We start from the raw sequence: 17,055 nt of genomic DNA, 5'->3' as shown, positions 1-17,055 counted from the left end.
TTGGGGAGTGTAAGGACAAGAAATTTGATGCGATATGCCATGATCACGTAAAAATGTGAGGAATAATTTGTTGATAAATTCACCACCACCATCAACCTGCAACTGCTTGATTTTAGAACTAAACAGATTTTCCACCATCTTTTTGAAGGTAATAAATGTAGGAAAGACATCTGATTTCTTAGCCAAGGGTATAACCAAGTGAACCGAGTGTGATCATCAACAATGGACAAATAATAACGGTATCCAAAATTTGAGGAGACTGGCGCGGGCTCTCATACGTCAAGATGTAAAAGTGCTAATGGGGATTGAGCATGAAGCTGTCTGTATTCAAAAGGCAATCTACAAGATTTTCCGAATGGGCAAATATGGCAATTTTTATTTGATATAATAGTACCATTAACAGGTAAATGGTACTTATTCAACAAGGTTGTAAAAACTGAATGAGATGGGTGTCCAAGGCGTGCATGCCACACGTCATGTGTCGTGCGCTCTCCATAGAATGCAAGTTGACGAGCAAGATGTGGGGTTGCCTGAATGTGATAAAGCCCATCAAAACTACTGCCAGTAAGAAGTACTGTCCCCGTCTTGGTGTCCTTTACATGAAAACCATTAGCATCCAACTCAAAGAAACAATCATTATCACGACAAAAACGACGAATAGATATCAAATTCTTTCGTATTGCAGGTACGCATAGCACTTCATTAAGGTTTAAGGACTTATGTAACCCGGTCACTTTAGTGTTGCAAATATGTGTTATTGCTAACTGATTCCCATTGCCAACAACAATTGTATCAGTACTTGTGTAAGGCTGGGCATGTGGTAGAGAAGCGGTGTGGGCGGTCATGTGATGAGTAGCGCCTGAGTCAAGGCACCAATTGAGGTTTGCTATATCAGGAGTAGAAGGAGACGGGTTGGCAGCATTTTCAGCCACGTAGGCATGAGGCTTACGATCTGGACAGAAGCGGGCTATGTGACCAAGTCTATCGCACCGATAACAAATGACTTCTGAGCGCTGGGTATTTGGAGAATTGCCAGGTGGTGTTGGAAGGAGTGGTGGGCGTCCATCCGTAAGGGTTGCGTGAGAAGGAGCAGATGGTGCAATCTGCTGTTCACGAGGCTGAGTGCTGTGTTCTTGTGGCCAATTTCCTTGGGTTGATCTCCACGGATTTGTTCGCCCACTGTGCCCTTGAATCCAATTTCTGCCGCGTCCACGTCCTCGTCCAGATCCGTGATAGGAGTTGTGATGGCAACTAGCGGAGTTTGAATGGGGTTTTCGCTCATTGGGCATTCGATCAGCAGCCATAGCAAAACCTGAGGCCACGTTAAGCGACATGCATTTCTGTAAGTGTTCTTCTCTGAGAGCGAGATCATAAAATTGGTCAAAACCAATATCTGGGTGCAGGTGGAGTGTGGTGGCTAACTCCTTGTATTTAAGCCCAAGTCCATCTAGAACATAGCTAACGAATTCATCATCATCCATTGTTGCACCAGCTTGTGTGAAGGAATCAAGAAGTGATTTGGCATGGTTGAGGTTGTCAGTCACAGTTGTGGTGTTGTCCTTCCTGAGGGTGCGAATTTGGTCTCGAAGGATCCGCACATGGGTACCTGCAAGGGGTGAGAGACGCTTGCCCAGTAGATTCCAAGCCTAATAGGCGGTGGTACACGTGATGAGAAGAATCTTGATGGAAGAAGAGGAAGTCGCCTTGATCCAACTCAGGACTAGTTTGTCTTTGGCGAACTCAGGATGCACAGAGCCATCTTCTTGCACTTTGGGTGGGTCTGTGGTTTTCTTGATGACCTCTGCAAGGCTATGCATCTCCAATACGTCTTCAAATTGTGATTTCCAACTCAAATAGTAGGTTCTGTCCATGGGAATGGGGAGCAGAGATGAGATGTTGAATGAGGTGGGCAAGGATGGGAATGAGAATGAGGGTGAGGCAAGCTTTGACATTTCAGAAATCAACTTTTTCATATCAATATGACTTGATTCTCCAGACTTGGGTGTGTTTGCCATTTGATTGGGTAGGATCGAAAAACTTGAGCTTTGGCTTCGAAGAGCTCTGATACCATATAAGAAACAGAACTCAAGGGGAGAAGGGAGATGAGAGATAGAGGAGAAGAGTAATTGAATCAACCAAGATGATTTTGGTCTCTGTATTACAGCCGTATATAATATACATAGAGTAGACTTTCTCAAGTCTATTTACAGAAAGAAGCAATACATGGTAAGTACAATAATCTCATATATGTTATGAATCAATTCTAGCTAATATGCCGTTGGTCTTGGGAGGAAGAATCTGTCAAGTCTGATTTGGGGGAATCAACTGATTTCCTGGGATTAACTGGAGTGATATTCTCTTTAATTATTTGTCAATGGGTTCTAGCTAGCATAGTGGAAAATGGCCTTGTGTAAGGTTTTAATATTACTTAGTTTTTTAGGTTTCTTTGACACCATTAACATCTTGTAATAAGCTGCTCAAAGAGGATTAGGATTAGACTAACGTTGTTAGCTTAAAGTGGTCCCCACATAAAGCGATTGTCCGCTCCTCTCACAAAGCGTGTGCCTGCTCCTCAACAATCAGCTTTTGGCATTACTCAACAAAGGTAAAATCATGCATTGCATTTCATTCAGTGATGCTGGTCCATTTTGAATGACCTATCATAAGGATGGTTTGATCTTACAATTTTTTGCTAGCCTTTACACCTCTGTCCAGAAATATTCTCTTTGTCTTATTTGATAGCCATTACACAATTGACATTTGTAGGTCTTGTCCTAGGGCAGGCTTTCTTTCTCCTTACTATAAAGGAGGCATTTATGATATTCAACCGTCACCTTTTAGAAAACATTGACTGACACTTTTTGGAAAGTTTGCTGGCATAATCTTTTTCATTGTGAGGGCTGTGAGGTTGCATTTATGAGATTTTAGAAAAAATTAGTTTTTCATAAAATCTGCTCTTGCTCACTAAATCTGCATCTAGAAGTTCTAAATCATACACATCATTTAGATTTAGTGTTCAAATTTTCAGATTGATTTTCTCCAAGAATGATTTCTTGAGAAAATTGATCCTTTCTTAAATCTACATTATCATCCTTGCATTTGGTTGAGTAGTGATGTGTTGCTAGTGCCATGAGATGTCTGAGCTGAAGGATGAAGCTGCCATTGTCATGATAGACTAGCTGCAAGCAACGTCGCTGAGAAGAAGAAGATAGCTTGGAGAGGTATAGCTACTCATTTATAGAACTAGGAAACTTGAGTTGTATATGTTGACTTCTGTAACTATTTCTTCTTGTTAGTAGATTACTTGGTCGGATCGATGGCCTCATCATTTGGCCCACGGGCTCATGGGCCGATGGGGGCCTGCTCGGCCCGACCCATTATGGGCTTTGAGATGGCCCGACTCGCCTTGGGCCGGGCTAGGCTTGGGCTTGGGTGTCTGAAGCCCAGCCCGATATTTTCTCTCTTCTCTTTAAAGCCCGGCCCATTGACGAGCCCTAGATGACCCCATCAAATTTAATAATTTGTACAGTTGAGTGCAATTGACTTACGAAAGTCATGGATCGAGGACGAGCATTAATTCCTGAAGCAGCTGCAGGAAGGTGACAAGAACTATCTCTGCACCTTAATTTTTTATTATAGTTTTATCCTACTCAGAGAAGATTAAGAATTATCATTTAGGGTTGCAGTTAACCCTTAAGTAGTCGGTGTATGATTATGAATATGTCACAATATTTCCTTGAATTCTTTTTTCCAACCAGAGATAATAGTGAAATTGCTTCTCTTGACTCTAGTTTCAAGTCATCTATTAACTAATCATTTGGCTAATAGATTGTTCATTAACTATTCATTTGGCTTTGTTAGAGCATCCACAATGGGGGGGTGTACATAGGGGTGTATGTTAAATATACACCCCGAGTCATCGGAATTGTCTCCAATGGTGAGATGTAAATGGATGTAAATATACATCACCACCATGGGGATGTAAAATAAAATGTATATTTACATCCATTTTTACATCCCTTGCAGGCGGGACCCACCCGAGAAAAGAGAAGAAAAATGAAGAAAAGTCAACATAAAAGGCTGGGACCCACGGCTACACCCTCGAATTTACACCCCCCCACTGGAGCAAAAAACATATTTACACCCCCCGGAGGTGTAAAGGGGATGTAAAAGTGGCTTTACACCCCCAAATTTACACTCCCCCACTGTGGATGCTCTTACTATTTGAATTCTTTTTTCCAACCAGAGATAGTAGGGGCAACTTATTTTTCAAATTCTGATGAATTGTTTTTCTTTTGAATATTTCGCTGATATTTTTGTAGCTTTGATTTGAACTTATGGCTATGAACAGAACGACGATTACAAAATCATGCTGTGGATAGCATAACTCAGCCTTTCACCATCAAGACACCTTGTATTGTCCATTTTAATCAAGGATTCCTTGAATATCATAAAAAACTTTGAACCTTCTCTGCTTTTCTTTTATTATTTCTAGTCCAACATATATTTTTGTTTTCTAAAAGGAAGAGGAAAAGTTTTTATGAAAAATAGCCAATTACCCATACTTCCATAAATGTCAATTTTTATAAAATCTTTCCGTTATAATTAAAAATCCACTTGAATAGACTTAAATGCCCTAAAAATACATACATAATTGCTTTCCCATCGCTTCACTCTGGTAGATGTTGGTTTGCGTGGTGCTTTATCAAGGTGCCATTCATGACGTGTTATGAATTCAGATTTGCGTTGTTGAATCCTCAAGTTCATCTTTGTCATGCAAAGTTTCTCAAAACATGAAAGGATGCTCTAGATGTTTTTTTAAAAGTTGTTTTCAAAGAAGATATATCATTAAATTCGTACACCAAGTGCAAGAACATTAAAGAAGCACGATGGATTCTAGCCAAAAAATAATAATAATAAAAGAAAAAAAAACTATGCTGCAGACAGTGGCGGATCCAGGAATTTTCATTCTAGGGGTCAACGTGTAAAAGGTTAAAAAAATTTCTATACAAAATAGACCCATCAAAATGAAATGATAATATTCTAATTCATAGTTAATGGATAAAACTATACAAAATACTTATTTTCATTATCAAAGAGAATTGCATCAACTTCAAAAAATACACACACTGCAATACACCAGAAATATCTCTAAGAATGTGATAATAAACCAAAAAATTAGCACAATCCTCTTCGCTTCCCAAGGCGTCTCATCCTATTCGACGTAAGAATTGACATGTATTAGCCCAATCCTGCTCATTTTAAGGCATTTACGTCATTTTTGAGGTCCGTCGTCGTTTTGATTTTGGGCTTTATCTGCATTTCTTTTGGGTTCTAGCTCTCAAACTTTGGACCCTTATGAGTATTGTCTTAGGGGGAGCTTATTCAAGCAAATATTTCTTCAATATGTAAGAGTTAGGTTATTTTTGTAAAACTCTTTGTGGATTAGACATCTAACGCTTTTTACCTAGATTGACCTTAGGTCCCTTCATGCATTCATATCATACATGAAAAATTATTTTATGTAAAAATATTGGCTAAGTATGAAAAATGGTTTTTCAAAATAATCATTTTCTCAAGATAATTTTTGGCGGCTTTTATTCCTTACACATCAAAGAAGAAAACTTGATTTTATGGGATTTTAGTATGAAGTATATATTGACTTAATGAGCCATCATTTTTAGCTTAAATCGTATTTTGCACTAAAACCGATTTTTCATATTTTGATTTGGTGGGAATTTGATTTTCTAGTATTTTTATTTGAATCCAAATGGGGGTTACTTCCTTATTTACATTGTAAACTTAAGTAAATGGAGTAATATAAAAATAAATGAAAGTAAAATGACAAAGTCATTTACTTAAATGTTGAAAATGGAAATAAGGTAATCTGTCTGCTGTGCTGCGCTCTCTGGAGTATTTGATCAAGTAGTTTGTGGGCAATTTGTAGGGGTCAACATCTTCACCTCCAATGGTGGATTTCGGGCTTGCAGGGGTCAATTGACCCCTCTTGCCCCTATGTGGATCCGCCCTGGCTGCAGACCCACCCCATAAACGCAGAAAAGGAAGAACAACACTCACAAGGAGTTCGACTAGTGTTGTAGACGTGCCTACCAAAAATTCAAATTTTTATCTAATAGGGTTTTTCTTTTTAGGTTTATATGAGTTTTTGTTTTGAGGGCATTTAAGTCTATTCAAGTGGGTTTTTGGTTATAATTGAAAGTTTTTATAAAAATTGACATTGATAAATAATGAATATCATATCCATTATTCTGTTGTTATGGCGCATAATAATACTAAGTTGTTGCTATGGAGCTGCAACAACTAGTGCAGCGTCATGGCCTATAGCAAAGCCTAATTGCACAACGCATTGTGGAGATGTTGCCATCCCATACCCTTTCGGGATTGGACCTAACAAAGATTGTTACTTGGATAAATGGTTTCAAATAGACTGCAGGCACACCAACTCTACAACCTCAGCTAATTACAGCAGGCAAGTGCCTTTCCTCAAGAGCGTCAACCTGGAGCTGCTAAGTATTTCTCCGTTGGAAGATGGCAGGTTTAAAGATGGCAGGCAATCGGTTCGGGTTAAGAACCCTATTACTTTCTTCAGCTGCGAGGGAAAGGAAACTCGCCAACCCCAGAATTTGAAGGGCAGTCCTTTCATCTACTCTCAGAGAGACAACTCATTCATTGCAGTGGGTTGTGACTTCTTGGCCAGTATGAGCTCAGATTATGGGACTCTCACTGTATGCGGGGCGATTTGTCGAAACACTACATACGGCGACAATGGCGACTGCGATAAAGGTTTTGGCTGTTGCCGAGGTATTCTTCCAACAGATGAACTCACCTATTTTAGTATTGATGAGATACCAACAAATTCATCAACATCAGATGCAAAGGACGATTGCAAGTATGCATTTTTGGTTGATCAATTTTCGTTTGCGGAAAACTTAACGAATTTTCGAGACGTGAAGGATATGGACAGCGTTCCTGTGGTGCTAGACTGGAGGTTAAACGTACACGACTATGGTGAAAGATTCGGAGCAAAACCAGACCTGACTGCTGCTACTAACCAATCAATATCCTTTTGCACCAGTGGTTTGACTCCTGGGTACAATGTGATCCCGGTGATTTGTAACTGTCCGTGGGGCACGGAAGGAAATCCTTATCTTCTCCAACCTTGTCAAGGTACATTCTGGTTCAAAACCTTTTTGCAATTTATTTTCTTTTGTTATGTATAAATATATGTTTATCTTAATAATCTAAATTACTGATCTGTTATATCTCTATCAAAGAACGTAAAGTCACACATTGAAAACTTAAAAAAAATAAGTACAACACTAGTATTGGAAGTTTATTCTAGTACCAGAAAGTTTAATTAGTATTAATTATCTTTTCACCTTTTGATGAAATTTGAACATATGCGATTCTTATATGTGTGAGTTTGGACTGAAGCATATCTCGGGTCATCATCATTTCAGATATTGATGAATGCAAAGGCAGTAATGAGTGTGAAGTAGGCGATGTGTGTGAGAATTTTGTTGTGGGTTATAGCTGCTACTCAAATATAAGTGGCCGTAGATGTGCGCATTTTGCTTCGGGCCTTGTATGCCACTTCAGAACCACATCGGGTCGGGCCTCTAAAACTGTAATCCTAGCTATTATTTCAGGTATATAGTACTCCTAACTTCTTACATCTCTCAAAATAATAATATAAGTATCTTCCACCATGGTAATATTATTCAAAAGTTTTTTTTTGGTTACAGTGTTGTTCTAAATGTTTTCGTGTTTAGAAATGATAATCTATATAGCAAAAGGCAGAGAATGGTGAAACATTCAAAATACCAAAAAATGCCCTTGGTTAATGCAAACATTAAGAATTGAAATTATTAATGAAATGAGGATAATATGGTAAATTCACACTTTTTCTTATTTAAAAAAATTAAAATTAAAAGAAAATTCGGATAATAGATCCTATTTTTATGGAAAACAACTACCCATTATCTTTTTTAATTCTAAAATAATTTTTTTTTTTTTTTAAAAAAAAGCCTTTCGCAGACGCGAAAGCGCGTGTGAAAAGGCTAGTGGATATAATTCAATACCTATTGATGCAGGTCTTGGCTCCGGTGTTGGGGTATGGTTACTACTCATTGGTGCATGGTTGGTACACAAAATCGTGAAGATAAAGAAAACCATTGCAAGCAAGAAAATATTTTTCAAACGAAATGGTGGTTTATTGTTAGAGCAACAGTTATCGTCTGGCGAAGTTAATGTTGACAAAATCAAGTTATTCAATTCAAAGGAATTAGAAAAGGCCACCAACAATTTTAGTATTGATAGAATTCTTGGTCAGGGAGGTCAAGGTACCGTTTACAAAGGCATGTTGGCGGATGGAAGAATTGTTGCGGTAAAGAAGTCCAAAATGGTGGACACAAGCATGCTCTCGGATTTCATCAATGAGATTGTAATTCTTTCACAAATCAACCACAGAAATGTGGTTCAAATTATGGGTTGTTGTTTAGAGACTGAAGTTCCAGTTTTGGTCTACGAATTCATATTCAAGGGCAGATTGAGGAATTCCCACTCACATGGGAAATGCGGTTGCAAATTGCCACAGAAGTTGCAGGAGCTCTTTCGTACTTACATGGTGCAGCTTCCGTTCCCATATATCACAGAGACATCAAGTCTGCCAACATACTTTTAGATAGAAAATACAGAGCAAAAATTGCTGATTTTGGAACTTCAAGATCAATTTCCATTGACCAAACTCATCTAACCACATGTGTACATGGAACATTTGGTTATTTGGACCCAGAGTACTTTCAATCAAGCCAATTTACGGAGAAAAGTGACGTCTATAGCTTTGGAGTGGTCCTAGTTGAGCTCTTGACGGGGCAAAAACCAATTTCTGCAGTAACATGGTCACAAGAAAAAGAATACAGAAGTCTTGCCACATATTTCATTACCGCGATGCAAGAAGATCGTCTGTTTAACATTGTTGATGCTCGAGTTCTGAAGGAGGGATCTGAAACAGAAATCCAGGTAGTCTCTAACCTTGCAAGGAGATGCTTGAATTTGAACGGAAGAAACCGTCCTGCAATGAGAGAGGTTACATCAGAGCTAGAGGCTGTACAAATGTCAAGGAAACCTTCCATTAGTGATGATCAGCAAAATTCTGAAGGGGTTGATTTTGTGGAAGATGATTCAGTTGGGCATTGGGATATTGATATTGAATCACTTTCAGAAGTGTCGGCTAGCTACTAATAAAAACATGGGTTTATGCCATTGTTGCCATCTACGAGTTATAGTGAATTCCTTTTAATTGAATAAACTTTGTTTCATTTAATGTTGTTGAACACATATGTTATGTTTTTCTTATGATCTCGTTACTTCAACACTTGTACTTGGGAAAAAGAAAAAGAAAAAAAAGAAGCTTAATTTCGCGTATAAACCAAATTTCCAGCTATTTCCTAATTTAAAGTTGAAGCCCAAAAATAAAACTCAACTCCCTCCCATCCACTAATCCAACATTTCCAAATTTCCAAATTTCCAACATTTTCTTGTTTGGCTTGTCTTATCATCACTGGAAGCCCAAAAATAAAACTCAACTCCCTCCCATCCATTAATCCATCAATGAATTCAAAGAGATTCAACTAAAAAGATAATGGATGACGGTGTTGGAGACGTGGATGGAGGGTATGAGACTGTGAGGAAAAAGAGGGGGCTTGACACCGTAATGAAGATGAGGGAGAAGCCTTTCTAACAACTTTTCTGGCAAACGTTGCTAGAAGCGCTTTTAGCTCTTTAAGAAAGATTCGACTTTGGGTGCCATGAGGGGAGGGGGAATCCACCACCACCGTGGTCGGAACCCATTGGCAGGAAGTTTGAATTTTAAATTCATAATAAAATGGCTTATATATCACATATAGGCCATCGTTATATACTCGGTTTGGTTATCGAACTAGTTGAAGCCAAAATCAAAATTTTCGGTTTTTTTTCTATTCATTTTGGTTCGGCTCACTGATTTACCGATTCAAATTCCACCCCTATATATGCAATCGAATCCCTGAGTTTAACATTATCATTATCCATCTTTAGGTAGAAAATTAAAACCTCAAAAGTCTTTGTAAAAACATCAAAAACTCCGCCCAAAAAAAACATAAAAAATTCAAGGAGTTCCACAAATTTATTATTATTATTATTATTATTTTGCTTTTTCCGTCAAAACCCTTTAAAACCCCAAAAGCTCAAATGCATCTCACTCTCGCGAATATTACTAGTTCTGTCTTTTGTTTACCAGACCCCAATTCATGAAAATGGAGAAGTCCTTCACTCTGGTTCAGACAGTTGTCACTGCAACGGTCTTCTCTGCGGTTTCCGGCTGGTACTTTCCAGTTTTCTTTTTTCCCTTACTCTGTGTCACATTCTCGGGAGTCAGGTTCCCCAAATTCCTTTCTTTCAGTACCTGCAATCCGTTCAACCATTGCCCAATTTCTTTTTCGCAGGTACGGGTTCATGTTCGGGAGAGAATCTGCTCGCAAAGAGCTCGGCAGCTTGATCGACGATCTTCGCCGTCAAAATCCCAACTCCGACCCTCCACCACCACCTCATGCTTGAATTCACTGGGTTACTTTTACTCTCTCACTCCCAAAAATTCTATTTTTTTGTTTGTTTTGGTATTAACAATTTTAATTGGGTATGCTGAGTTGGGTTTGATTTGTATGTCCTTTAGTTTTGAAGTAATGAGTGATGATTACTAGTAACTGATGTTGGAAAATGTCATGAATTTTTCAGTGTTCTGATTTGGTGCCTTAAAATTGTAATTGATTTTGGAGTGAGGGAGAGAATGGAATGCCAAATTAAGAAAAAAACAAAACAAAAGAAGCTAAAGTATATGATACGAAAAACCTAATTGACCAATGGGTTTATAGGTTCTCTGTTTTTGTTTTGCCTGTTTTGCACTTTTTACGAACCAAACGTTTGTGATGACTGAAACCCAAAAGAAAGGATGTTTATAATATTCCTGTCAAGATAGAATGCCAACAGTTTGGTTAGTAGCAATGCTGATGGAATGCCAACACAAAAGGACTTCAGTATAATCTTTACAAAAAAATAAAGGACTTTAGTATAATTCCAGTGCTGCAACACAAATTTAAATCAGCTATAGGTTACTCATCAAGATTGTTACCTGCTGTAAACCCATCAACATGCCTCATCTACTTGCCTTATTGGTGAAATTTGATGATTTACATGACGATCGTGAATTGGAACCATATATTTGTGTAGCTGATAAAGATCGGTTTGCAGTTTGAACTGGTTCTTTAGTTTAGTTCGTTACTGCAATCATGATTCAGGGGATGATGTATCCGTACCTTCTCTTTGACAACCGTGCTTAATTAGAATAGTATTTGAACCTAGATGGTAGATGCTCTTCATGTCCCCATTTTATGGTAGATGTTCTTCCTGTGCCCCCTTTTTTGGAATGTAAGCTCATATTTTATTGTTCTAATATCATTTTCTCACGGTATCTTCAGGACATGAATGCATTGTTGTCTGAAGCTCAAATTTAAATCTTGATTCATGTACTTGTGGAAGTTTTATTTAGATTGTGACATATTCAGGTGCTTGGGTCAAGGTTGATGGCATCAAGTGGGCAGTGAGGAAGTCACTTTGATCCTTAAAGCTTGGAACTGAGAAAAGCAATGTCTGACGCCTTCATTAAATGCATTCCATTGCACCATATTTGGCGGTGTTTTCCATTCTTCTAACATTATCCTTGAGGGCGGAATGTGCCGTCCTGTATAGTTCAGATGATACTTCGAAACCTTTTGTATGCTGTCTGACCTCTAAGATACTGATTTCTATCGTGAGATAGTCGTTAAATTATGAATGAACTTAGATTCTTCTGTTTTGAGTGCCGTTTCTTGTTCCTTTTAGTCTTTAGATGGGTTCTTCATAGATTTTCTTGTAAGGGACTTGTCTCTTGTGTTGTAATCTTCTTTCTTTTATTAATGAAAGCTGTTTTTCTTATTAAAAAAGATCTGAATGAATTTATATAAGGGAGTTTCACTAAAACACCCAAGATAGGGGCTGAAATTATAAAAAAACCCAACACCCAAAACACTTTATAAACACACCCAAAACCCATCATTACACACACTCAAAACCCATTTATAAACACACCCAAAAAATATACAATTGTTGATTTTGGGGTTGATTTTGGGTGTGTTTCTATGTTTAAATAGTGTGTGGGTTTTTTTATAAATACATGTCTAGGATTGGGTTTATTTATAATAATCTATTTATATAATGTAGTTGGTATTGGTCATGGATTTTCTCTGAATTAATGAGGCAGGGTTACTTTTTCGATCTGGCTTTGGTCCACCATCATGATGATTAACTAATGAAGATTGTTCTTTGCATTTTCCATGCAGTGTTTTCTTTAGTTTCCTGAAAAGCTAAAATCATCTTACAGCATCTCAGAAGAGAAATCGGCTACCCCATACTGGTGTGGTGTCTCTGCAAACTTAGTGGCTAAGTGGTGTGGTGTCTCTGCAAACCTAGTGACTAAGTGGTTGGGGTACGCGATTTAGATTCAGCTGTGTTATCAATAGTTGAAAGCTAATATTGAAAACTGCTGGAAAAGAATTACAAATAATTTAAATTTATGCTACATTTTCATTTGGGTAAAAAACAGTAGAACCTAGTAACCGGATAAAAATTTGGAAAAAGAAGAAACATTTGGAAAAATGATTATCCGTTGTCTAAAACAGACAAAAAAGAATCGACAAAAAAAAACAGATAAAAATATGCATGGAAAAAATTATCCTCTCCACTTAGAAGAAATATTGTTCTATTGCTAAAGAGGCATATATGATAGGAATACAAATATATAATTCAGTAAGATAACAATATCTGATAAAAATTAAATAAATAGAAAAACCTTCATGTAGTGGCAAGAACCTGAGTTTACCATATAGACTGCGCCAGCCAGATACCCTTAAAAAACTCAGAAAAGACTGGGCTCAAGCAGCTGATCTAGAATTGTAGGAGGAATTCAGCTTTGGGTTGAGAAGTTGAGAATTTTCTATAACGATGCTCCTAATTTCAATTCTAGAACTAGAAAAAACAAAGAAAAATAAACATGATTTTCTCTTAGTTAATTTCTAAAAGTAAAGATGCTCCTAATTGCTCCTATTATGTCTATTTTTCTTTAATTATGTTGATCCGAATGATGGTTTTTTTCTAAATCAAATCCTCTTAGCCTACAGAAATCTTAGATCAAGGCAATAATAAATGGAAAGTTGTGAAGAGCAGAGGGAGCAGTGATATCTGTGTTAAGTATGCTTCTAGCCAAGATAGTTGAGAAGGTTTCTAGCTAGTTAAAACCAAATGGAACTATCTAGGTGAAGCATAATACACAGCCACAATAATTCTTTTCAGGGTAGATGGGGGTAAAGGTCCAAAAAAATAGTAGCATACTAATCTCGGTTAGGTAAGGCAGCTTAGTCCTTAAATAGATATAACAGAGACTGAGGAAGGTGAAAATCTTAGGTACAAATTTTCATGTATGTTTGAAAAAAAAAAAGGAAAAACAGAATCGGGGTTGAGAGTGCAACTTACTCGAACCCAAATCCAGACCACAGCCGAAATTTGCTAATCCTAGGAGCTGTACTTGCTTTATACTCCAAAAGCCATGTGTGCATCCATTTTCTCACATAAACTTTTATTGTTGAGTTTATGTGTTCCTTTGTTTCCAACATTCTGTGAATCAGAACATTTTAGTTTGAGTCTTCCATTTCCAATAATATAGGTATATTGAGGCTATAAGAAAAGAACAGAGAAACTGATGAGAATATTCAAAGTTCTTGGATGTTTTTATGCAGAAGCAAAAGGGCTTTAGCTGCATATTATTATTTAACACACTGGACTTACAACCATTTAAAAGAGTCATCCAAACATCCCCTAAACTAAATTAATAATACTTGGGTTGAATGAACAATTACTGGCCATTCATGTATGGAGACATATGCAAGGAATTTTTTTTAAACCATCTTACATAATCAGCATCTGATGCCGATAATGGTGTTTGCATATAATTATACTTCTCTCTCTCTCCCACTCTATTTTACTTCTCTTTTCTCCTCCTATATCACAGTAATTAAGCTATACTTTGTTTGTACATGAAGATGCACATAAATAATTTCTAAAATATCTACACAAGAACAGTTTCCTTTGTTTTCTTGACTTTCTTCTCTTTGATGAAACGAACGAAGAGGTTGCTCCCGGTAGTGTCACATTCTGACAGACTTCTGTTCCGGCCACCTTCTGCCATGCCTCTCACAAATTCAACCATGTTCCTCCAGTTGTCCCCTTCGAACAATCTCTTGTTCATTCGGAGATATGTAAATGCACTTAGGGCATTGCCGGAATCTGATCTACTTGTTGCCAAAACTTGTTCAAATGCACCAGTATCATACCTCTCCAATGCATTCTCTCCTGCAAGGTCAATTCCAGCACTCTTGGTTGCCATTTTTACCTGCCGGACTAGCCCTTCTGGTGAGCAATTTGCATGTGCAGGCTGTTCTCTGTCTTTCATTTCCATGCAGGTAAAGTTTAATACAACCCCGTTTTTGCTGAACATTCTGGCTGTTGGTAGGTAACCGTCTCTATGTCTAGTGTTGTAGTAGCCAGCAGTTAATTCAGCCGCATGTGATCTTGATCCATAGTGCCAGTGAATCCCAGCAATTTTTCCAGATAGTTTAGCTCCAGATCCTTGGAATACTCCTTTCGCAGCTGTCAGTATTCTATCGCCGTGTCTGAGTAGCTTTCCGGAGTACCATTCCAGGAAAAACTGTCCATACTCAGTGTTCCAAGTTCCATCTCTTTTGAAAAATCCGGTGTCTTCAGGAAACTGATTGTACTGGCCGGCATCGTTGGGTCCACTTCTTCCCCAATCTCTCTTTCCCAGTGCCTCTGCTGATGCTTCCAGGGAAGCTCTCATGTACTGTACCACATAAAAGCTTGTTCAGGAATGAAAAATATACCAAACATTTTATCAAATTATGATGTGGTTCTATTTAGGGTCATTTTACTGGGTCAACAGAAATGGATAAATGCCTTTTGTTCCCAAGAATTACCTTGTCATAACATTGGAATTCTCCTATTCCAGGAAACCTCCAAGTTCCATTGCTTTCTGGATAAGCTGGATATCTGAGCTCCCCACAAGGACCCATCCCCACTTGAATTTCCTGCAGAAGTAGTTGAAATTGAGTTTCTAATTTTGAAACAAGTTTCTGGAAAAAATGACTTTAAATGGAGAGAAAATATTGATTGAATTAGTAAGTTCCTCTTATCCAAATTGGTTTTGTTCTGTTTGATGATTTTTTTCTCTCTTTTTTGGTGGAACACAAACAGAGATCTGTTTATGTCTAGCTTTCTGAATTGTTGATTGCCTAGTACCAAAATAATAGCATCAAATGGACTTTAACTTGTTTATTGCAGATGCTTACCACAATAACATTGCCCAAGTAATCTCTGAATCTGTCATGGAAGCTTCTCATGTAGTCGGTGTAAACCTGGATCGGTGTTCTTCCTCCGAGAACAGGCAATGAATCACATCCCAAGGATATGTACTCAGGATTCCTCCTGCCTGATTTGTCTGTGTAAACAAGGTCAGGGTTCTTGCTGACTTCTTCTAGCACCCATGGAGGTAGAGGAATGCTGAAAATTCATAAAATTGATGGTTTAGTAAAATGAGAGCATAAATCCACACCAACTGGAGATAGATAACTGTTGCAGAAACATAAGTATGTACAGAGTTTCTTGAGTCCTAGGTAATTAATGACTTAGAGAGAGTCTAATTCCAAAACACTATGCAGGTAATAGACTATTAGTTAGGGATGTTTTGGAGTGCATCAGTAGGAAGCAACTTTGCTTATAAGCGCTTTTATGAGAAGCACGAAAAAGCACTTCAGGAATTTCAGAAGAAAAAAAAAACTAAAAAGTGCTTTTCTAAATTCTAATCCAAAAGCACTTATAACTTTTATTCTGTCAAAAGTGATTTTGGTTATTCTGAAGCGCTTTTAGCCATCCTAAAACCACCTTCAAACATCTTTTCACCTTTTACTAAATCTCATAGAGAACAATAAACATGAAATAGTGCAATTAGAGCCATAAACATACCTGCATGAGTCTCCAACATTTCCTCCACACTGATGAAAAGACATGACAACTTGGATCTTCAAGCCATGCTTCTGCACCATCTGCACAAGCTCAGCATACCCTTCCCAGTTGTACTTGGAAGGCCCATCTTTCTCCACCAATCCCCACCAGGCATCCACCATAACTCCTTCAACTCCTGCATTCTTCAAGGCCATCAAACTAGCATTCATTGCTCTTGGCTTGTTCAAATGCCCTCCATGGCCCACTGTGTCAAGTGGAAGCATCACGTACACAGGCACCTTGGAACCATTGCTGCTGTGAGCAATATTGGGGAGTGCATGAAGCATCTCTCTCCTTCCATCGGCGCCGGCGGTCAATAAGGTCTTTTCGAGCAAGAGCTGCGTCTCTTGCATCGAACTCTTTGCCCGGAGACGGCATGTTGGCTTGATTTGCGCATAGCAAATTGTCCCAGAAGACTCATCAGAGGCTTTTAGGCTTTTGTGGTCATTAAGATTGATGAAAGAAGTTGAAGAACGCAGAGTTAACGTCATTTGATTTCTGTAAAAGTGTTTTGAAGGGAAGAGAGCGAAAAAAGTGATGAGATTGGATGAAGGGGTTGTTTGTCTATTTATAAAAACACATTCCCTCTTGATGTTCTTTGAAGGAGATAATGCTGGTGGGCTCTCTCTCTTTTTTTTGTTTTTTTTTTCTTAGGCCGGTCTGGTGGGCTCTAGTTGAAAAGTGAAAAAGTGCAAAAGATCAAACTAGGTCAGCTCATTTTGTCTTTTTATTTTATTTTATATTTGTTGGTCTGAGTCAGCAAACTTTTCAAAGTCATTTTCTCTATATACGTGGTTACACCTCTTCCATGCTTATTAATTGCAAAACATT

General features: G+C 38.0%; 2 protein-coding genes and 1 pseudogene across 3 annotated transcripts; 2 read left to right on the top strand and 1 right to left on the bottom strand.

The window, feature by feature from the left end:
• The first annotated feature begins 6,248 nt into the window (after nt 1–6,248).
• Nucleotides 6,249–9,437, top strand: LOC110745938 (wall-associated receptor kinase-like 6 pseudogene; annotated as a pseudogene). Its single transcript, XR_015836078.1, has 3 exons — nt 6,249–7,188; nt 7,482–7,670; nt 8,115–9,437. The product of XR_015836078.1 is annotated as a wall-associated receptor kinase-like 6 pseudogene (transcript).
• A 681-nt stretch (nt 9,438–10,118) lies between these two features.
• On the top strand, nt 10,119–14,839 carry LOC110745934 (Putative membrane lipoprotein). The gene is made up of 3 exons (XM_021946095.2): nt 10,119–10,384; nt 10,506–10,626; nt 11,622–14,839. Exons 1-2 carry the CDS (start codon nt 10,311–10,313, stop codon nt 10,615–10,617), a joined length of 186 nt encoding a protein of 61 aa, XP_021801787.1. The 5' UTR covers nt 10,119–10,310; the 3' UTR covers nt 10,618–10,626; nt 11,622–14,839.
• On the bottom strand, nt 14,031–16,780 carry CT-BMY (chloroplast beta-amylase). Its single transcript, XM_021946098.2, has 4 exons — nt 16,186–16,780; nt 15,513–15,723; nt 15,141–15,251; nt 14,031–15,007 (listed from the first exon to the last, which is right to left on the bottom strand). Exons 1-4 carry the CDS (start codon nt 16,713–16,715, stop codon nt 14,216–14,218), a joined length of 1,644 nt encoding a protein of 547 aa, XP_021801790.2. The 5' UTR covers nt 16,716–16,780; the 3' UTR covers nt 14,031–14,215.
• Between the last annotated feature and the right edge of the window lie 275 nt (nt 16,781–17,055).

This window comes from Prunus avium, chromosome 5 (assembly GCF_965620075.1).
Source record: "Prunus avium chromosome 5, drPruAviu1.hap1.1, whole genome shotgun sequence".
NCBI lineage: Eukaryota > Viridiplantae > Streptophyta > Magnoliopsida > Rosales > Rosaceae > Prunus > Prunus avium.
The sequence above is the reverse complement of the archived record's forward strand: the minus strand, read 5'-3'. Positions and strand labels throughout refer to the sequence as shown.